Source organism: Chiloscyllium plagiosum, unplaced genomic scaffold (genome assembly GCF_037043375.1).
Source record: "Chiloscyllium plagiosum isolate Xiang-an unplaced genomic scaffold, Cpla_swu_hap1 HiC_scaffold_18, whole genome shotgun sequence".
NCBI classification, from domain to species: Eukaryota; Metazoa; Chordata; class Chondrichthyes; order Orectolobiformes; family Hemiscylliidae; genus Chiloscyllium; species Chiloscyllium plagiosum.
In genome coordinates this window covers 28,998,092-29,021,619 of record NW_028270156.1, presented here as the reverse complement: position 1 = coordinate 29,021,619, position 23,528 = coordinate 28,998,092, and the positions used below count along the sequence as shown (strand labels likewise).

General features: G+C 41.9%; 1 protein-coding gene across 4 annotated transcripts in view; it reads right to left on the bottom strand.

Moving 5' to 3' along the window:
- Positions 1–8,882: 8,882 nt before the first annotated feature.
- LOC122557711 (UPF0606 protein KIAA1549L-like) overlaps positions 8,883–23,528 on the bottom strand; it is a 274,642-nt gene continuing 259,996 nt past the window's right edge. For all 4 annotated transcript variants that reach the window (XM_087996374.1, XM_087996375.1, XM_043705602.2 and 1 more), the window contains 2 exons: positions 22,103–22,248; positions 8,883–18,518 (listed from right to left, as the gene is read on the bottom strand). In XM_087996374.1, the coding sequence (XP_087852500.1) occupies positions 18,240–18,518; positions 22,103–22,248 (425 nt within the window). In that variant the 3' untranslated portion in view covers positions 8,883–18,239. The remainder of the gene's footprint in view (positions 18,519–22,102; positions 22,249–23,528) is intronic.

Genomic DNA, 23,528 nt, shown 5'->3' with positions numbered 1-23,528 from the left:
CACACTGTGGAGTATAGGGGGTGGAAGTGATGCATTTGGTGGCATCCTCAGGAGCGGAAGTGAATTTGCGTGTGATGGTCGAGGTGTCTTCAGTGGCGGCTGCGTCTTCGTCATGTGTGATATTCTGGTGAGTGATGTCAGTGTGGGTGGAAGTGGCTAAGATGGCAGCAATTACGGGGCAGGAAGTGATGTGACGGATAATCTTGGTGGTTTCAGCGGAGGTGGTTCTGGTGGCGATCGCGGAGGTGGTTGTCTTGGCAGCGATTGCGGAGGCAGTATCGTCAGTGGTGGCCATGGTCTGTGGTGGGGGCGGGGAGGTTGAATTGATGTCATCGTTCAGCACAGTAGTGGTGGCTGTAGCAGCCATGTGGCTAATGGCGTCTGAGCAGTTCTGAAGGCTGGGAGAAGGTTCTGAAATGATTGAGGAAATCCCAAGTTTGGAGGTAAGTATGCAGGAGTTTGTGGTATTTACTTTGCTTGATGTCCAATAAGCTGGAGAAAAAGCATTTGTTGAGTGTGTGAATTCTTCTCGGAATGAAGAACAGCAGAGGTCCTTTGCAGGTCTGGCAGAGTGTGGCCCTGAGCTGGGGCAGGGTTAACTGGAGGGTGAGTAGGTGGTGGCATATGGCTGCTAGGGTGGAGCGGAGGATCCAGAGGGAGAACCGTTTTTGGAGGCTTTGGGCTTGCTATCGGTCCTGGTTGTCGTGGTCAGGTCCAAATTGTGATGGTCTGAATGTAGTCTGGATTCTGTGCAGGATAAGTCGGTTGTGTAGACTGGCGCTGAGGAAGGAGATGTGGCTGCAGTAGTGGTCTGCTTCAGGATGTGGCTGAAGAGCAGCGCAGAGGAGACAACCTGGAGAGTGCAGTGAGAGAGAGAGACTCTATCCTTGTAGAGTGAAGAGGAGAACTTCTTCAATGTAGGCATCCTTGGGAGCGGCATTGCTTTAAGTTGATAATTGAATGGGAGAAAGTGAGGACTGCAGATGCTGGAGATCAGTGTGGCACTGGAAAGGCACAGCAGGTCAGGCAGCATCTGAGGTGCAGGATAGATAACATTTTGTGTGTAAGCTCTTCATCAGGAATTCCTGATGAAGGGCTTATGCTCGGAACATTGACTCTCCTGCTTCTTGGATGCTGCATGACCTGCTGCGCTTTTCCAGCGGCACGTTTTGACTAGAGAGAGAATAGTGTTGAGGTAGCAGTATGGGTGTCATGGATAAGATTAAACAGCAAGTCCTGAGGGGAAAACTGCAAAGGAACAATAAAAAGGTGACACATTTCTTCAGATCTTATGACATTCCAAACTAATATACAGCTAAAAGTTAAATACCTTTAAGTGTTTTAGGAAATGTAACGGCCAATTCACGCACAGCATGCTTCCAGAAACCAAATATAATAATGACCAGATAATCTGTTTTTACAATGTAGTTGAGTGATAAATATTGATCAAGCTACAATAGCTTTGCTGCTTTCCCAACCAGAAATGTTTGATAGAATTTTTTTGCAACAACACTTTTTTGTACCAAAAAACATCACTAAGGCATTACGTGATCTCATTTGCTGTCATTTGTGTTGAATTGTAATCATTCAGCTAGCATTTGCACTCAAATAACCCCATTGTTATGACTTGACATCCTGTTAGCTGGCATCATTGTCACAAATGGAATATCACAGTGCTCAAACATTTGGCATTAACAAAATTTAATTCCCTACAGTGATCAGAAGCGAGCCAAAAAGAAATCACACGAGAAACTCGTTGATCACGAGGCTAACTCTGACTATATTTCACTCAGCTGTTACCATCAATAATATTGTACCACAGATTTTTCTTAAGTCACAACTGAATTCTGATGTAAGATTATTTAACAGGCAGCATGCAGTTTATTTATTAGGGTGCTAGAATATGCACCTCTCATTCCAATCTTCTGGTTCCTGTAACATGGGTAACCACATATACTTGTGCTTTATGTACTCATTCTGTTAATGGTTCTACAACTTTTACTACTCCAACCCTTCAGTATAGTTACCCATATGAACTGACTGTTAGTCTAAACCTTAGATTGGAGAAATTTACATCATAACAGGAATATAACGGGATTTAGGAATATGTTAGGAACATTAGGGCTAGAATCAACATAATTAGCTGTACACTTCGTCCTAAAATGAAATGTCCTCCTTCCCAGACTGATTTCCCTCCTCATTCCCCATCCCACTCTGATATCGTGGAACCCTGACTGTGCAGAAGGAGAGCATTTGGCCCTTAGTGCTTGCACTAACCCACTAAAGAGCATCCCAAACAGATCCACCACCCAAACCCTATCCCCGACCTATTACCATGGCTAATCCTTACATCCTTGGATACCACAGGGTAATTTTTAGTATGGCCAATCCACCTAGCCTGCATACCTTTGGACTGTGGGAGGAGCACCCTGAGAAAACCTACAGTAAGAATGTGAAAACTCCACCCAGCCACCCAAGGCTGGAATCAAACCTGGATCTCTGGCGCTGTGAGGCAGTAGTACTAACCACTGCTCTACTGTGCTCCCCAATCTCCCTCTCCGTGTTTAAGTTCCTCGACATAACTCCTGCTCCACACCCAGGAGCAGGTTCTCCCTGATGTTTCTCCTTCACCTCTGACTATGCCCATCCCTTCTTCCTCTCACCAATTCCCTGCCATGGTTTCTTTCCCCATATCCCTCTACTCTGCCCCCGTTTTCCCGAGATTCTTTTCTCAGATTGATTTGACAGTTTCCCCACTTATCTGGCATTGATTCGACCCTTTGCCTATTTGGCTTAGTTGATGTGAAACTCCCATTTCTCTATGGATTCTTCTTTGATTCAGCCCCCGATCTTGCTCTCCAACAGCTGCTCCATGCAAGACAATCCAGGGATGGGGTTGAAAAGTGATGTTAGAGACTCAATTGGATGGTATAAGTTATTGGGGGTAATGGAAACTTCTTGGACATTGATACCTGTACAAATAACTGAACAAGGAGAAAAGAGTAAGAATGGGAAAGATGAGTGAGTGAAAAACACAGACTCATTGCTCAGCTTTATCCCGGCTCCCCGAGATTTTTGTCCTGACCTTGAGGAGGTGGCAACAGCAGCAAAGTCATTAGCTTAAGTGGAGACATGGCAGTTCGAGGCTGAGGCAGCAGGCCTAAAAACAGTGGTGCTGACTGAGGCAGAGGTGAAGGTAACAATGATGGCAGCAAAGGATGAGGAGCAGGAAGAGGTTGAGGTGATGGAGGAGAGGAGTTCAAAATGAAGGAGGTGGGCGACACACAGAAGAAGCAGGAGATTGAGGCAATGGAGGAGCAGAAGTGTGTCAAAACAGCAGATAAGCAGGAGGTCATCAAGACAGAGGAAGAGCATGCAGAATTGGCAGAGGAGCAGATGTCCAAGGTGAAGTGGGGAAGTTAAGGTAAAGGAGCAGCAGCAAGGGATCAAAACGCAGGTGCAGCAAGGGTCAGGGCAATGAAGGAGTAGAAACAGGAGGTTGAGCCATTGGACGTGGAAAGAAGCATCCGGAGGTAGAAATGGAGCAGAAAGTTGAGGCACTGGAGGAACAGGAGGTCAAGATGATGAGCGAGGCAAAACAGGAAGTTAAGGTGGATGGGGAGGCAGAGGAACAGGAAGTGGTCAAGGTAGCAGAGGAGCAGGAACAGGAAGTCAAGGAGTAAAGAATCAGAAGGAGGTTTTGGAGTTGAGTTGACCAAATAAATACGTTATCCTTGCAGATTCCTGAGACATGGTCACAAAAAAAGAGTTGGCGCTCAACCTCATCATCATCTATACACAAACACAACATGCTTGAAGAGGATCCAACACGATTCAGGTCAACTAACAGAAGGGAAGCTGCAAATTAAGAATTGATGGAAAGCAGCAATGTTCTTTATAGTGGTCATTGATTTTATGGCTCTCATCAGTTTTATACTTTCTTGCTTCCATGGATTTATGGCATGTAGAATGGGAAGTCTTTTGCATGAAAGGAAAAGATTAATAAATTCAGATCTTACTTGCCATTATTTTCCTTGTGCTTTTTTACTGTGTGGGTTGTTGATTACATTTTATGTCAAATTGCTGCCTTTGCGATTCTTTTTAATTCCTTGGAGGTCTTCTATTTGATGTCTATAGGTGAGTTATGGCAATAATTGAAGAGCTCAATTTTAATGTGTTCTAGCACTTTGATATGTTCAAGCATATTTATTCATTGCAAGTGAGAATATTTGATGCCAAATAACAACTATGATTTTTTTTTAAGATCACCGAAAGCAAAAATGTCAACCGCTTCTGCTCCGGGTGGGATTTTGAAATCCCTCTGGGAAGACAGATGGGGCTTTAGTTTAATATTTCATCTGGAGGACAGCACACAAACAATGCAGCACTTTGTCATTTCTGCATTAGAAGTGTTTAACTTACATATGATTATCCCACATACATGTATGCATGCAAACACACACGCGCATAATATTCTTTTGACAACATTATTTATTTGGTTCTGACATTTCTTTTTTTAAGCAACATAAGTAAAATCTTGCAGTAATTATTATTTTCAACATTAATGGATCAACATTTCATTCTAGAAAAAAAAATCATCAGTGCCAAATTATCGCAGTGTTTAAAGCTAGTTCTTAAATGGTTCCTCCCATATTCTGCACATATCAAAAGGATCATGGTTAAGCTAAAGGTTCAAATGCTGGTGAGGGAGAAGTCTTGAAGTGCCATTAGATTGTGTAATACCAAAATTAGTTGGGAATAGATTCTTTTGAATGATATTGAACTTATCCTTGCCTACAATTTCAAAAGGTTCTCCTTTTTAGTTGGATACACATAAGACTAAGGGCAAGTCATTTTGCCCATTGAATCTGGTCAGTTATTTAATCATACAGTCCTAGGTGGAGGTGGTTGGGAAGCTTCAATGGGATATTCACACTGGTATAGACTAGATGAACTTATGGTTCTGTGTAATAACATGGACGACCTGCAATTTCATATCCTTTAATATCTTCACAAAATGATCTCAGGTTTACTATTTTCAACAATTTCCCAGCTTCAATAGTGGGAAAGAGTTCCTGTTACCTACAATATGTGTGCAGGAATGCTTCCTGTCATCTTAGCCTAGCTCTAATTTCAAGCTTTATGTTCTCCTAGTTGCAATGAGTTTTATTTTTGTAGCCTTTTGCACAGAGCCCTGATTATATGCAGTAAATATTATAGCACAATCCCAAATTGCTGGAAATACTCAAAGCTTTTAATATTCAGTAGCACTAGGAGAATTCTGGAGAACTCACCAACAGTTAAGCATGATCCAAAGTCACATTCAAATACAGCAGCATTCTGCAAATCTCAAAAAGTCCTTGAAGCTCTATATTCCACAAGAAATAATGCTGTATCAGCACCAGAAATTAGGGAAACATGCATTTATCTAACACCTTTCACGACCACAGAATATCATGAACCACCTCACAGCCAACCAAGCATTTTATACACTGTTTCAATTCAGGAGAAAACAGCAGCCAATTTACAAACCGCAGCTCCACAAACAATGAGTTAAACATCAGAAAATCTGTTATGTGTGTTGGTTGAAGGATAAACAGTGGCTTGGATCGTGCGGATCACTTGCCAAAATATGTTTGGCTTCTATTTATGCATAATATGCTGTTGGATCCCAATAAAATATCAACTCATTATTTTCAGTTCCATCCCAAATTAGCTTATCCAGGTCAGAATGAGCCTGTTTGGCTGGTTAGATCAGTCACAAAACAGGGCCCAAACTCACCATTGATAGAAAGAATAGTCTGATTATGCCTCACTCATCCATTAACACTGAAATATTCATGATTCAAGTTCTGTAATATTGAATTAGGAGCAAGAGTGGGCCTCAAGCCTGTTTCCCCCGTACAATATGTTCATGATTGGTCTGATTACTTCACATTTCCACCTATCCCCAATAACCTATCAGCCACCTTTTTTTTAAGTCAAGAATCTGTTAATTTCTGTTTTCAAAATATTCAAAGACTCTGCTTTCCACACGTTTTGAGCAAGAATTCCAGATACCTATAGCCCTCTGAAGAAAGTAATTTCTTCATCTCTATCTGAAATGTGTGACCCCATATTTTTAACTAATGACCATTAATTCTAAAACCTGTCACTTGGAAAATATCCTTTCCACATCCACCTTGCCAAGACTCCTCAGGATCTTGTATGTTTCAGTTAAGTCATCACTTGCTCTTCTAAATTCCACAAATATAAGCCTAGACTGACTAATCTTTCTTCATAAGACAACTTGCCCATTACATTAATTGGTCTGGCAAATTTTCTTTGAACTGCTCCCAACTCATTTGCATCCTTCCTTAAATAAGGAGACTAATACTGTACATAGTATTCCCAAAACGCTCTGACCATTTCCTGTATAACTGAGGCATAGCCTCCTTCCTTTGAGTTCAATTCCCCTCACAATTAACAATAATATTCTATTAGCTTTCCTAATTAATTGCTGTCTCTGCATACAAATCTTTTGTGACATATTACATCAGCATGCACAGATCCCTCTGCATCTGTGATCTCTCATCATTTAAATAATATGCTATTTAACTTTTCCAAAATGTGCAGTATCACAGGTTTCCACATTACTCTCCATTTGTTAGATCACTTTTCACTCACACCTACTTTCATCACTTTGTAGCCTCTTTATGTCCTTTGCCTATTTTACTTCCCCATATATCTGTGCCATTAGCCATTTTAACAACCTTCTATTACTGAGAGAGACATGAATTAGATTGCTACCATTAGCATATAAACGCTCATTGCATATGCCAGAAATTCTCCTCTCCTTATGATTAGCATCAGTATTAATTCATTCTGACGGCTTCTACTGTATGAAGCAGTGGAGATATTTCACTTGGACTATCAACAGTTGTAGTGCAGAAGGCCGTTCACCTCGAGTCCAAATTCCATTATTCTCCCTCTCTAGCTTGACAGTTGTTTTAGCTCTCCCTGGGCTCAAAATATTCATCACCATCATCCCACCAGACTGTAGGGCTATTCTCTTCTCACAGAGAGATGATTAGTGAAGTGCTTCAGGGGTCAGTGCTGGGCCTATTACTGTTTGTTATCTATATCAATGATTTGAATGAGAATGTACAAGGCATGATTAGTAAGTCTGCAGATGACACTAAAATAGGCGATATCGTGGACAGTGAGGAAGGTTATCAGAAAGTGCGGCAGGACCTTTATCAGCTGGGGAAGTAGCCGAGAAATGGCAAATGGAGTTTAATACAGGTAAGTGTGGTCTTGCATTTTGGAAAGTGAAAACAAGGTAGGAGTTTTATGGTGAATGAAAGCGCCTTAAGGAGTGTAGTGGAACAGGGGGACCTTGGAGTTCAGGTTCACAGTTCTCTGAAAGTGGAGTCACAGGTAGACAGGGCAGTAAAGGCGGCTTTTGGCACACCGGCCTTCATCAGTCAGGGCATAAAATATAGAAGTTGGGAAGTTGTGTTGCAGTTGTACAGGACGTTGATGAGGCCACACTTGGAGTATTGTGTTCAGTTCTGGTCACTTTGCTATACGAAAGATTTTATTAAACTGGAAAGAGTGCAGAAGAAATTTACAAGGAAGTTGCCAGGACTCAATAGTCTGAGTTAGAGGGAGAAGTTGACAAGCTAGGACGTTTTTCTTAGAGCTTAGGAGACTGAGGGGGGGATTTTATAGAGGTGTATAAGATGTACAGAACTGCAATAAGATGTGCAGCTGTGCAAAACTCTGGTGCGGCTGCACTGGGAGTATTGCGTACAATTCTGGTCACTGCATTATAGGAAGGATGTGGAAGCTTTGGAAAGGGTTCAGAGGAGACTTACCGGGATATTGCCTGGTATGGAAGGAAATTCTTATGAAGAAAGGCTGAGAGACTTGAGGCTGTTTTTGTTAGGGAGAAGAAGGTTGAGAGGTGACTTAATTGAAACATATAAGATAAACAGAGGGTTAGATAGGGTGGACAGTGAGAGCCTTTTCTCCCAGATGGTAATGGCTAGCACAAGGGGGCATAGCTTTAAATTGAGGGGTAATGGATATAGGACTGATGTCAGAGGTAGTTTCTTTACTCAGAGATAGTAGGGGTGTGGAATGCACTGCCTGCAACAGTCGTAGACTTGCCAACTTTAAGGGTTTATAAATGGTCATTGGATAGGCATATGGACGAGAATGTAAGTGTAGGTTAGATGGGCTTCAGACTGGCTTCGCAGGTCGGCGCAACACCGAGGGCCAAAGGGCCTGTACAATGCTGTAATGTTCTATGTTCTAAGATCATGAGAGGCATGAATAGGGTGAATGCACTCAATCTTTTCCCTGGGGTTTGGGAATCCAGTACTAGAGGGCATCAGTTTAAGGTTAGAGGGGAAGAACAAAAAGGGAATCTGTGGGTCAACGTTTTTACACAGAGGGTGGTAAGCTTATGGAATGTGCTGCCAGTGGAAGTGGTTGAGGCAGGTACATTAACAACATTTAAAAGGCATTTGGACAAATACATGGATAAAAAAGGATTAGAAGGATATGGGCCAAGTGCAGGGAAATGGGGTTAGCGTGAGTGAACATTTTGGTCGGCATGGATCGACTTGGGCCAAAGGGCCTGTCTCTGTGCTGAGGGACTCTATGACTCTGTCACTTCTTCCTTGCATGGAAAGTAAAAATACTAAACATCACATGACACCGCTCCAAAATCTGAGTTTTGACCAAACTGACTGAAGGAGAAACCTTTCGGGGAGAAAATCTGATATTGCAAAGTGCCCCAAAAATGTCACAAAAATCAAATTGAAGTTCACATGGAGGAATTCTAAACAGAAATAAAACTTGATTGCAACATGGGCTGCACAATCTCTATCATAAAAATGCGAGCCAATTCTTTGAAATCATTGAGAGCTCTTTATTACATACCTAATCAGTCATATTTTTGTTTTGTAAAATGAGAACGGATTTAATTTTACATAAACATCATTCATTAGCATTTACAATTTTTTAATCAGGTAATTCTTGCTGTACATGGATTCCCCTCCAATTCAAACAAAGTCTCCTTCATGATAAAAAGAAAATGCTTAAAATTATTTTCTCAAGATAGAAGTGTGTGCATTATCTGCAAATAAAATAATTAATTTTGTACACAAGTTATTTTTCTTCTTTGCATTCCTTCCAAGTTCAGAGAAGCAGTTCTGGACGACACAAATCTTTTGCTAGCTGTAGATACAGTGAAAGCAAACGATTCCCATTTCCTGGTTGACAGTCAATACAATTTCTATTTGGCAGTTGTGAATGAACCCCATTATCATTTGCTTTATTGTAACTAATAAGAATATCTCTTTCAAAACTGATTGTCAGGATCACCAATCAGTAATTTGGATTTTGAGATGTAAACATCTGGAAGAACAATGCATGGAAATGCTTGCACTTGAAACGCATTATGCTCGAAATGACTATTCCCAATATAAATTGATAGCTCACAAGATATTATCTTGTCCATTACTGCATGATAGAACAGAAAATGGAGTACAGACCTTTGAGCTAAATCTTCTCAGAGTCTGGAATGTTAGCTAGAAAAAGAATCACTTTGCAATAATGTCCACATTACAAAGAGAGCATTGTTTGCCCTAGCCTGCTGATACCTTTCCTAGTTTTAGTTTGTGAAGTAATTTTGAGCTCAAAAGGAGTGTTCTCTGTTTAATGACAGAAGCAAACTGAAATATTAGCAGTTAACATTGCACCAATATCCAAACATGGATATTTCACTATGTACTACTAATAATTAAATGCATTTGTACAGTACCTTTCATTCGTTCATAATGTCCCAAAAGGATCTTGAAGTGCAGGTCAGAGGCTAGTAATTTGGGATGACTAACTCACCTCTTATCTCAAGTCTTTTCAACATCTGCAAAGCACAAGTCAGAAGTGTGGCGGAATACTTTCCATTTACCTGAATGAGTGTGCTCCAACAGCACTCCAGGACATCAATACTGTCCAAGACAAAGGAGTTAGCTTGATTCGCACTTCTTCGACCACCTTAAATATATACTCCCTCCACCACTGTGCATAGTTGCAACTCTGTGAAATGCACTTCTATATTCACAAAATGGACAAAATTAATAAATTAAATGGAATTGGCTTTCCCAGTTTATGAGATGCTGTTTGTATATCAACCTGAATGTAATCATAAATGAAGTCAGTGGATTCATGCTTATTGCACTGACATTGCAGTACTCTGCTTGTTATTCCAACATCGTATTCCAAATCATTTTCCAGATGAACTAATGTCTGCTCTAAATTATTGTACTGATAAATGCTGCAATAAGCTATTGGTGTTTGGCTGCTCATAATGCAAATAGATACTGTTAGGTCTTTTAAAACTTAATTAACACTGTAATCACCATCAACTTAAGGAGGACTTGCATTTATAAAGAGCTTATCGCAACTCCAGGATGTTGCAAAGTCAATTAGATACTTTTGAAGTGTCGTTTCTGCTGTAATATTGGGAACATGGCAGTTACTCAGTGCACAGCACAACAGCAATGTGACAATGGATGGATAATCTATTCTAATGAGCATCAGCCAAGACACAATGCTCTTCATTTAGATAGTGCCATGGGATCTTTCTTGTCCACATAAGGGACAAATAAGGGGATTTTAACCTGGAAGAATCAAGATGATAAGCAGTAGTCTAGCGTCCTATACATTGGGGAGACAGGCTGCCTACTTGCGGAACGTTTCAGAGAACACCTCTGGGACACCCGCACCAACCAACCCAACTGCCCCGTGTCTGAACCGTTTAACTCCCCCTCCCACTCTGCCAAGGACATGCAGGTCCTTGGCCTCCTCCATCGCCAGACCATGGCAACACAACGCCTGGACGAAGAGCGCCTCATCTTCCACCTAGGAACCCTCCAACCACAAGGGATGAATGCAGATTTCTCCAGCTTTCTTATTTCCCCTCCCCCCACCTTTTCTCAGTCCCAAGCCTCAGACTCAGCACCGCCTTCTTGACCTGCAATCTTCCCGACCTCTCCGCCTCCACCCCCTCTCCGGCCTATCACCCTCACCTTAACCTCCTTCCACCTATCGTATTCCCAACGCCCCTCCCCTAAGTCCCTCCTCCCTATCTTTTATCTTAGTCTGCTTGGCACACCCCGCTCATTCCTGAGGAAGGGCTTATGCCTGAAACGTTCCTTTGATGTTGCCTGACCTGCTGCACTTTTCCAGCAACACATTTTTAAGCTCTGATCTCCAGCATCTGCAGTCCTCACTTTCTCCTAATGGAAAGGGAGTCTGGAGAATCAGTAATGGAGGATATAAAGATAGCAGATAAAATGAACAGATATTTTGTGTCAATCTTCATTAGTGATGATACAAGTAGCATCCCACAAACAGCTATAAATCAGGAATTAGAAGGGAGGGAAGATCTCAAGAAAATTAAAATTACCATGGAGGTGGTCCTGAGCAAACTGTTGGAACTGTGACTGTACAAGTCTTCATGTTCTGATCAATTTAATCCTGGAGTCTTAAAATAAATGGCTATATTGATAATTGATGCATTGGTTTTAATATTCCATAATTCATTACATTCAGGTACATAGAAAGCAGGAAATCCCAGGCCAGTCAACTCAATTTCTGTCATAAAGAAAAAAAATGTTAGAAACTACTACTGAATACACAGGACACTTGGATAGGTTATAGGTAATCTCGCAGAAACAATGTGGTGTTGTCAAAGGGAAATCATGTGACTGATTAATCATGTTAATTTTTGGAGCTCTTTGAAGAACTTGTACAGTGGATAAAGGGGAACCAATATATGTAATATATTTAGATTCCCAGAAGGCTTTTGGCAGGGCCGCATCAAAGATAACTGCAAGGATTAAAATCTCATTGTGTTGGAGATAACATACTAACACAGATAGAGGACTGGCTGGCTAACAAAGCAGCGAGTAAGAATCAATGGGTCGTTTCAGGTTGGCAGTGGTGTGCACAGTGGTCACTGTTGGGAACTCAACACTTCGCTTCTTATACAAATGATTTGAATGAAGGGTTAAAAGGCATGGCAACTAAATTTGCTGTGACAACACAAAGGGAAGTGGGAAGCTGAATTGTGAAAAGGACAGAACTTATCTGTATCCTTTTATAGCACCCTAAGGGAGTAGGAAAAGATCTGGCAAATGCAGGATGATGTGACAAAGTATGAAATGGTCCATTTTGGTAGAAATAATTTTTTAAAATGACCCAAATGATGAGAGATTGTAGAGCTCTGAGATGCAGAGGGATTTGTTACCTTAGTGCGTGAACTGCAGAAGGTTATGTTCAAAGTACAACAAATAATTAGGAAGGCTGTGCTTCAGTTACATGGGGCATTAGTGATATTGTTTCCTGGTGTACTGTATATAATACTGCTCACCATGCTTAATGCATTGGAAACAGTTTCAAGAAGGTTTACGTGACTAATACCTGGACTAAGTGGATTGCCTTATGCAGAAATGATAGACAGGCTAGGTCTGTACTGCTGTGGAGTTTTAAACTGACAGAGGTGAATAATGGAAACAAATAAGATCCTGACAAGACTTAACTGTGTACAAATGGAAAGGATGACCTCTTGTGGGTGAATAACCTTTTGTGGGAGAATTTAAACAAGGGGTTGTAGTTTTAAATAAGGGGCTCCGCATTTAAGAAGGTGAGGTGAAAAACAGAGGGTTAAGAAGCTTTAGAATTCCTTTCCTCAAAAGACAACGCAGAATCTTTAAATGTGTGCAAGGCAGAGGTAGATAGATTCTTGATTACCAAAGGGAGGAAAATTTATCAAGATATGCAGGATTGTAGAGTTAAAGGTAAAAATCAGATCAGCCACAATCTTATTGAATGGTGGAGGAGGCCCATGTGGTCTACTCATGTTCCTTGCTCATATGAAGCCTCAGTTTAATGCCTCATCTGAAACTTGGCACCTCTGACAATGTAGCATTCCCTCAGCACTACACTGATGCACTATTAGGATCAGTCTGGATGACATGAACTAATGTCTGGAATGGAACTTGAACTCACAATCTTTCTACTTAGATGATGCATGATAGAAGAAGATCACTGTGGCAATGTGTGCGTGGAGGAAGAGGATGAATATTTTGTGTCAGTGCTCACTAGTGAGAGGAACGATGTAGATATATAAGTCAGGGAGAAGGACTGTGATATACTTAAATAAATTAGCATTGACAGAGAGGAGGTTCTGGCAGGCATAAAGTTAGATAAATCCCCAAGGTTGAGTGAAATATATCCCAGGTTGTTAAGTAAAGCAAGGAAGGAAAACGTAGTGGCTGCAAATAGTTTTCAATTCCTTTCTGGCCACAGGAGAGGTTCTAGTAGACTGAAGGAGCACCAATGTGGTATCTTTATTCAAGAAGGGAGTAAAGGATAAACCAAAAAAACTACAGGCAAGTCAGTCTAACCTCAATGGTGGAGAAACTATTGGAAGCAATTCTGGGAGACAAAATTATTCTGCACTTGGAGAAGTAGGGATTAATCAAGAACAGTCAGCTTGGTTTGTTAAAGGGAGGCCATTTCTGACCAACTTGATTTCATTTTTCAAAAATATAACCATATGCAAATGAGGGCAATGCATTTGCCATAGTCTACTTGGACTTCAGTAAGGCTTTTGATAAGGTTCCACACAGGCTGATGCAAAGGTAAGAGCCCACGAAATCCAAAGAAATTTGGCGACTCAATCCAGAATTGGCTGAGTGGCAAGAAGCAGAGGATGAGGGTCATAGGGTGGTTTTGTGATTGGAAGCCTGTGTCCAGTGGAGTTCTGTAGTAGTCAGTGTTGAAGCCCTTGCTGTTTCTGGTTTACATAAATGAATTAGACTTGAATATAAGGGGGTTGATCACTAAGTTCACCGATGATATAAAAATTGACAGTAAACAGTGAGGAGGATAACCTTAGATTATAGAAGTATATAGAGGGGCTGGCCAGATGGGCTGATCAGTGGAAAATGCAGTTCAATCCAAGTAAGTGTGAAGTGATGTGCTTATGCAGGTCAAATATGGAAAGAGAATAAATGATGAAAATTAGGACCCTGAGAAGCACAAAATCAGAGGGACATTGGTGTGCATGTTCACCTGTCCCTTAAGGAACAGACCAAATGAAGTGGTTAAGGTTGCATATGCCTCATCTAATAAAGGCAAGTATCGCATAGAGTTTAAAAGCAGGGAGGTTATGCTGGATTGGCTAGGCCACAACCTGAGTACAGTGTGCAGTTCCACATGAGAAATCTGCATTATAGGAAACACAAGATTGCACTGGAGAGGGCACAGAGGAAATTTAGCTGGATGCTGACGAGGCTATAGAATTTAGTTATGGTGAGAGTTTGGATAGACTGGGGGAGCTGATCCTTTGGAGCTGAGTGGGGAGAGGAGGATAGATATATTGAGAGGGTAGACAGGAAAAAAACTTTTCCCCTTGGTGAAGGAGTCAATGACCAGGAGACAGGACATCATAGAACCAACACAGAATCTCTACAGTGTGGAAGCAGGCCATTCAGCCCATCGAGTCCACACCAAACCTCCAAAAAGCATCCCACCCATTTCCAACTCGTACCCTGTCTCCCTAACCTCACATTTCCCCATGGCTAATTAACCTCGCCTGCACATCCATGGACAATTTACCATGATCAATCAGTCTTACCTGCACATCTTTTGGGAGTCTGGGAGGAAACTGGAGCACCCAGAAGAAACCCACGCTGAAACGGGGAGAATGTGCAAACTCCACACAGAGAGTCACCCAAGGCTGGAATCGAACCCGGGTCTCTGGCACTGAGCCACCCAGGGCGGTTTGGGGGGGGGGGATGAATCTTATTTTCATTCGGGGCGGTGGGAATCTGGAACTCACTGCCTGTGAGGATAGTGCTGGCAGCAATCTTCATAACATTTAAGAAGAATTTAAATGTAGACTTATGATGCCAAGGTACACAATGCTATGTGCGATGTGCTGGAAAATGGAATTGGGATAGTTGGATGGTTATTGACTGTTGCAGACTTGATGCATTGTAGGCTTCAGTGACTTCTTGCCCATGCTTGACACCTAGCAGCAATTAATAGTAAAAGTACTGACTGTTAACTGTGACCTTTCTGCTGACCTTTAGGCAGAAACAGAATGCATGGGTAATTACACAAATTGATGAATTTAAATTTTTTGCATTGATCAATCTTTTCAAATTTTTAAAATAAAACCTTCATTTTCATTAATAGGAAGGAACATTTGCATTGCTATACTTTTTATGAGATGTGCTTAATAGGGTTTTCAGTCAAATTTCAGTCATAAACAATGCTAAAGGAGATATTTCCTTTTCCAATTACTCTTCAAACTGATGCTCAGAATACAGATGCGCACAGCAAACATGGGGAACAGCAAAACTGAATGTGTCCCTTTCCAGAATTTTGCCAAACAGCTGATCAGTCATTCTAGAGAATAAAAAAGCCACTCAAAAGTTACAGAATGTCTTCAATTCTCGAAAGAATAACAAGTTATAGAGTAAGCAGAAAAACAGGTATTCATTGAAAAATGGAAACCAGTTTGTCCAATGAGACTTACCATTTAACTCCTTTGCACTGACTGGATTGACTTGGCACATTTACACACTCACAGCTTATGCACTTAGCACTTATCGCACAGTTCTTATTATTTAAATCCAAGTAAAAAATAAACAAAAATTTCATTGGCACAGAAACAGAATATTGGCTTGTATTGAGTTCCGACACACAAGTATGTAAGTCAAACAATAATCTTCAGGATCCAGGACTTGGTTTAGCGAGAGAACATGAAGGATCAATGATCATCTTTGATCATTATGTCCTGGGATCATATTAACATTGTGCAAACATTTGTACAAAGGCCCAAGAAAGGAAATTGTTGGTAAGTTGTACTGAATGTGTCACTTCAGAGTAATAACCTAAATCACACTGATTACATTCATCTATCACTTCGGTGTGGTTTGTCTGATATTACTCATTGTTAACATTGAGTATGATATTGGCAGAACAATGAAATACTCCCAACATCAAAAGCCTATAGTTAGAACCAGACAATGGATTTCATGTCAATTAACTGGAATGGGGAGGACTTGTGCAAGTTTAATTTACTTCAGCCCCTGGGAGACCATTGGAATCAGGTACAAACTGGTTTTGTACCCTGCAGCATTGTAATCTCTACTAAGGTAATCATTGTTGATGGGATAAAATGAGGGTTCATCTCAGACCAGGTAATGTCCCACTTGGTGAGTAAAATCAGCAATGCGCCCAAATGTCAGAATCCATAGTGTTTGCCAGATTTGCTCATTAACCATGTTCTGTATCCTGTGGCATAATACATGTTCAGTCTCAATGATCGTGGATACACTCAAAGGTTAGAACTTCAGCTACTCACTAACCTCCAGATGGAGCAGCAAAACATCAGCACCTCTGTCTTTGCAGTCAACAGTAATTTAGATGTCTCTTTAAGTTATCTGCCTCATGTAAGATTGATAAAGGCATAGTGAAAGGCAAAGACTTAGCCACGGTAGATTCCCATTTTGTTAATTATCAAACCACTGTGAACAGAACAGGTTATGAAGAATTCAAACCAAGTGCTGTTAAACCCAATGTTGCTCTTTCATCCCTTGAGGAGATTAATATATCCCATTGATTATGGCAGAGGTAATACAAAGGTTCAAAGTGTTAATCAAAGGGAGAAGGCAGGTTCATTCCTTGACCCTCTCACACAGCCTCCTACCCTCAACCCATCATATTTACAACAAGACTCATTCCATAGAGTGTTCATGCTACAGATCATCTTTGAATCTGCACTTTCTGAAAGATTAACTCCTCATGGGGAGCAGAGGCTGGTGACATTCATATATAAGACATTCAATACAACTTACCAGGAAGAGGATTTAAAGACTGCAATTTAATGTTTTGAGTTCTATTCATGTAAAATGTTCAAAGTTCAAACTTGCAGTTAATATTAACATAACACTTTTGCAACAGGAGGAAGTCACTCGGGTTTTCAAGCTTATTCCAGCATTCAATTCCTTGTTTTTACCTAGTTCAATTAAACTGTGTCTGATTAGACCATATTGATTTCTCTGCCTTCGCTCCATAACTCTAATACTGTAATAAAGTTCAAACTACTTTCAAAGCATTCAATATTCATAATGGCCTTCAAGCAACACCACTGGACACCAACGATAAGAAGAAATCTGGAGTTCCATTCTATGATGTAATGGGAATGGTTAAACTTCAGTACCATGTCAGGGTTTATTTGGAATCATTTACACAAGAGTAACATCCAGGATTTCACAGATCAGAGTGCTGACTCCATCATTTAAGACACGATCAATATATAAATGCAAGTTAGAATTCAAACTTGTCCAACTGCCAGTGGAAAATACAGATTTTGCTCGATAGTAGGGAACAGTCCATATCCCAACTGCCAAGGATGGTAAATGGACTGATCCTGTATCACTAAGTGGTCCGTCAATGGAGAGTGTGATGATCATCAGAACGCTTGTTTGCTCGGGTAGAGAGAGGAATTGTATCATTGTACTCTATTCGGATTGAAGCTTACAACCATTGAGTACCAGGTTTCCACGTGATTGGATTAGGAGCTGCATGTAATTGCTGGTTATCATAAATCACTCGCATCTTACAATTCCTGTGCCCGTTCTGCTTTTCTTGTCAGCTGATGCCTGAAGTTTTCCGGTGGAGGGTGCTGCAGGGAATGTACAGCAATAGTCTGCAGTTGAGCTTCCTCACCTATTGTCGCTTTTTTTCCTTTGACAAGTCTGTTTTTTTGCACATCTGTTTTCAATATATGCATTGACTACCTCATATAAAATACACAGGGGTCAGTCAAAGTCCTCCCACCTCCACCAATATAGTAGTCTTGTGCTAAACATTACACTCAATGACATTACTAGAATAAGACACGATGTATGATGGCGCATTTTCAGATGCATTCCATTGGGGAAGCAGTCGAATGATCTGATTGATCCACTTTTCATGGCTTGAAACAATTGGCCCGAATCCGCAAGATGATTTTTTTTTTGTTGTTAGTTCCATCCAGAGGCTAATGACATTTGTACTCGTTGAGGTTAATTCAATCCAACAAACTAGAAATTCCATCGCTGCTCTGGCTCCCGTGGGAAGCTATGTTGTCCAGGCTCTTCAGGGGATAACACTGCAGAGTGCCGCTAAACCTGGAATTCAAACATGCCAGTCTGTTTCTTGGCCAGCTTTGCAACCTCCTCCCTGATGGCCTTGACCAAAGCAGCGGTGGAGATGTTGGTGTAGGAGGTTTCGGAGGACTCATTCTCTGTCAAACTCTGCTGAGATGCAGCGGTGGACGGAGTCTGAGCTTGCTCAATACACCGAGGTGGATTCGAAGGTTGCGTCTGACTGTATTGCCGATGGGGAGAGCTGTGTGGATACCGAGCATGTGAAAAGGCCTCAACGTATCCAGGGAGCGTTACCTGAAGAGCAACAGAGTTGATCATTCAACACAATTTAGGTTACAGTTAGACTGAAATAATCCTATAATCATCTTGTCTTACACGAGGTACAATAAAGGTTCACCAGATAGAACCCTGTGGTGAGAGGGTGGTTCTATGAGGAGAAAGTGAGTCAAATGGGTCTACCTTCTCATTTGAGGAATGAAAGATTTCATTGGGAAGATATGGAATCCTTAAAAGACTCTGACAGAATAAATGCTGAGAAGCTGGCTGGAGGGTAGGGAAATAGGGGCCATGATCTCAGGATAAGGGGTTAGTCATTGAGGATTAACATGAGGAGAAATTTATAACTCACAAGTTTGTCAATCCATAGAATTTCTCAGCCCAGAAAGCTGTAGGTGCTCAGTTGCTGAGTATATTCAGGTCTGAGATGGAGAGAGCGTTGGTCATTGATGGAATGAGGAAATAGCTGAGTAAAGTGAAGTTGAGGTAGAAGATTGGCCATTATCTTACTGAGTGACTGAGCAGGCATCAGGGGCCCAGTGGGGCCTGCTCCTATTTCTTATGTCAGATACAAAAACAAACATCAAACATAGCACTGCCATGCCAACAAAAAGGGACCGAAACATCTACTCCTACTTGGTTTGGAAGAAGAGTCAGGTAAGGGCATAGGAGGCATGTGATGATGAGGGGGGACATTTGAAGATGCTCAGAATTTAGGCTGAGGCTCTGCTGGACTCTATCCCTTCCAAGGCAACCTCTGAGGGAGTGGAGGAAAGATGGGTGCTAGATTTGAGCCTTTGTCTGACGATCCATTGTGAAACCTCTGTAGCCAGCAGTATCACTGCAGGCAGGAAGCAACTGGACTCATGCTGTGCTGAGCCAGAGCTTGGGGCCCACTGTTCGAACTCAAATAGTAAATCAATCAATCTCTGGGAGGAATCCATCACTTCTCAAACCCAGAATTGTAGGGCAACGGGAGAAAAAGTTGGAAAATATCATCTATTTATAGTGCAGAAAGAAGCCATTCAGCCTAATTGGTTCAAGTGGTCCTTTAGCTCCACATGAGGATCTTCTGACACTATTTCATCTTGCCTAAGGGCAGGTCCTTCTATTCCCTTTCTCCCTCATGTCTATCCAGGTTCCCCAGTGCTATTAGCTCAAGAACACCTTCTGATAGCGAGATTCTCATTACTAGGCAAAAGTGAGGACTACAGGTACTGGAGATTAGAGTCGGGTGAGTGGTGCTGGAAAAGCACAGGTCAGGCAGCATCCAAGGAGTAGGAGAATCAACGTTTCAGGCAAAACGTCCTGATGAAGGGCTTTTGCCCAAAACGTTGACTCTCCTGCTCCTCGGATGCTGCCTGACCTGCTGTGCTATTCCAGCACCACACTCTCGACTCAGATTCTCATTACTGTCTGGGCAAAGAATTTTCTCCTAAATTCCCAATGGATTTACTAGTCTCTGCTTTATATTTAAGGTCGTCTTGATTACTCCGAGCCTCACCTAGTGAATTTCCCAGCTTCCAGGTTCTCGTCTCCATCACAAAGAGAAACATTTTCTCTAAGTCTACCCAATCAAACCCCTTCGTAAACTTAAAGATCTGGTGTTGCTCAGCTTATTCAGCCTATTCTCATTGTTATAATTTCTCAGTTCTAATATAATTGAAAGGGTTCAGAAAAGATTTACAAGGATGTTGCCAGGGTTGGAGGATTTGAGCTATAGGGAGCTGTTGAATAGGCTGGGGTTGTTTTCTCTAGAGCATGAAGGGGTGACTTCATAGAAGTTTATAAAATTACGAGGGGCATGGATAGGATAAATAGACAATGTCTTTTCTCTGGGGTGGGGGAGTCCAGAACTAGAGGGTATAGGTTTAGGGTGAGACGGGAAAGATATAAAAGAGACCTAAGGGGCAACGTTTTCATGCAGGGGGTGGCGCATGCATGGAATGAGTTGCCAGAGGAAGTGGAGGAGGCTAGTACAATTACAGCATTTAAAAGGCATCTGGATGGGTATATGAATAGGATTGGTTTAGAGGGATATGGGCCAACTTCTGGCAAATGGGACTAGATTAGATTAGGATATCTGTTTGGCATATTCTAGTTAGACTGAAGGGTCTGTTTCCGTGAATGACTCTTTCATTCTTCTCCAATGATCCTACATCGCTTGCGCAATCTTTTGTGAAACCTACAAAATTCTAACAGGACGAGATGGGATAAACGCTGGAGGAATGTTCAGAACCAGGGTCGCAGCATAAAGTGTAAAAGGTAGGCCATGTTAGACTGAGGTGAGGAGAAATTTCTTCACTCATAGAGTGGTAAGCCTATGGAATTCTCTGCCACAGGAAAGTGGATGAGACCAAAACATTGAATGATTTCAAGAAGGACTCAAGTATAGTTTGAAAGGGATTAAAGTGCATGGAGAGGAAGCAGTACAGGGTATCGAGTTGGATGATCAGCCATGATCATAGTGAATCATGCATCAGGGTCAAAAGTACCAAATGATCTACTCCTGCTCCTATTTTCTATATTTCTATGTAATACAGTAATCAGAATTGTTCACAGTACAGGTAAACAACCTTTTATCCGAAATCCCGAAATCCAAAAAGCTCCAAAATCCTAAGGTTTTTTTGTGAAGCTTTTATCTCATCAACAAGGTTGTTTGGTGTGTAAACAGTTAACCCAATTCCACACCCACTCGATGTGTGTCACTCAGATGTGACGTAGGGTGGTGGTGGGGGGGACCCAGCACTAGCAGGCCTCAATTCTGTCTTAGGCCCTGTTACTCACAGAGTCTGCTGTTTGATAAGATTTGTTTTTAAATATCACCGTTGAGCTATCACTTATTCCAAATTCGAAAAATTCCGAATTCCGAAAACCAGTTGGTCCCGAGCATTTCGGATAAAGGATCGTGTACCTATACTGTGAAGTGTGGTTCAACCAAATTTTGATGCATGGTTAACATAGTCTCCATTTCTCTGCCAACCTCAACACTAACTTCCTGCCCACCTACCACTCGAGAATAAGATTATGAATCAGGTCGTCAAGGTTACTTCCATTACTGTTTTAGTGAGGTCAGAGCCGATGTTGCTCAGTGAACACAGGAGTGATGGGTGACCAAACCTTAAATGTGGGTTAGGTCACAGGCAGTAGGGTTTTCTTTAAAGTGTGGAAGCTGGGTGACTCGCTAGGTGAGCATTGCCGTATTCGAGTTTACACATAACAGAAGCACCTCCATAGAAAGGTTTCCATTGCAAGTTGGCAGAGGCACCACCTGGTTTATCAGTGGCTGGTTTACCAGCCACATACTTCATTTGAAAACTACAAAGTTTCTCTTTTGTCAACTTCCCTGCTCAGCCCCTGATTCGCCTTATACATTGCTGCAAGACTTTAAACATTCCCTAATAATGGCTCCTTAATCTACCCCACCTAAGGAGAGCATGCTCAGCTCTCCACATAACTGGAGTCCTTTGTCCCTGTGTCCCATTCCAGGAAACATTGCTCCAGGTCTTTCACACACTTCCGAGAATGCGACTCCCACAATGGGACACAATGTTCGGCTGAGCCTAAGCTGTGATGGAGGAAGTTTCAGCATGCGTACGTACGTTCTCTGCCCACTGGGCCTGTGTTTCTCCATCTCCCACGTACGGGGTCCAGGCATGATTGCGGTAGGGTGAAGGAGAAGGGATGAAGTAGTTTGGGAATCCAGGTCTGTTGGCTGGTATGGCATAGACTGCTGGCACTGAGCTACCTGCAGATCCAAGTGAAATAAAACATTCAACATTTCAGATATTCATCACAACTCCTGTCATTCAACTCGTCAGTATATGACCCCATGGGCAGAAGTGTCCTGACCTTTCTCCCAAGAAAGTAGCGACCCTGGCATGATCAGAAAATTTGGGCCAGCCCCCAGGGTCTTGATGATGCTGACTGCAGGCTTCCAAGTAACACAGGTTCCTACAGCTGGATGCAGTAAGGGTGGAGTGGAATTGGAGTCAGGTATTGTGGGCCACTGCTCACAACAGTGGCTGAAACCCTTTACTAAAATAATTAGTGAGCAGTTAAAGGAGATAAGAGCATAAATTCCCTGTAGCACCTTGAGCGATGACCCAAAATAAGTTACACCCAATGAAGTAATGCTGCAATGTAGGAAGCATAGGAGTCAACTGTGAACTGCAAAGATCCACCACAAAATAAGACGCTGATACTGGATGGGACTGCACTCACCAGGTTCAATTCTTATACAACTAGTCACATCCAAAGTATTACTTGCAATCATATCTCTTCTTACCCCTGCACTTGAGTGTCCCTCCAGGAATCTATCTTGAGGCACCTGCACCCTCCCCCACTCCTTGTTGGTCACACATATATGGGGTGACAACAGCCAGGTCTATCTTACAACCATCCCTCTTAACTCCTACACTGTTGCTTGTCTGATATCCACTGTCAGATGGGCAGAAAAATCATCCAGTTAAATACTGCAAAGACGAAAGCAAATGCTGCAGATTTTGTTTCCCAACCATGGATTCTCTCTCGCTCTCTTTGGCGTATGTCTGAATCTGAACCAACATGTTTTCAACTTTGCTGTCATATTTTACCCTGAGATAAGCTTCCAACCACATATCATTAAGACTGTCTACTTCCACCTCCATCACACCATCATATTCTGCCTTTTCCTCAGCTCATCTGCTGCTGAAATGTATGATAATTCCTTTGTTATTTCTATACTTGACTATTCCAGTACACCCCTGACTGGTAAACAGGGTTCTAATTCTTCCTTAGGTTTAATATCATGCACATCTTTCCTCTCCTGGTCCCGACTTGCACTAAGTCCTATTATCCCAGCACCACTGTGCACTCTGGCCAAGCTTCCCACTCAGTTGAACAACACCCCAATGTAAAAACATTCAGTTTTTCTCACAGCTCTCTGATTCTGTGTTCCTGTAATCCCACTGCCGTCCCATTGCTCCATCCTTGGTAGGAGGAGAAAGTGAGGTCTGCAGACGCTGGAGATCAAAGCTGAAACTTTAT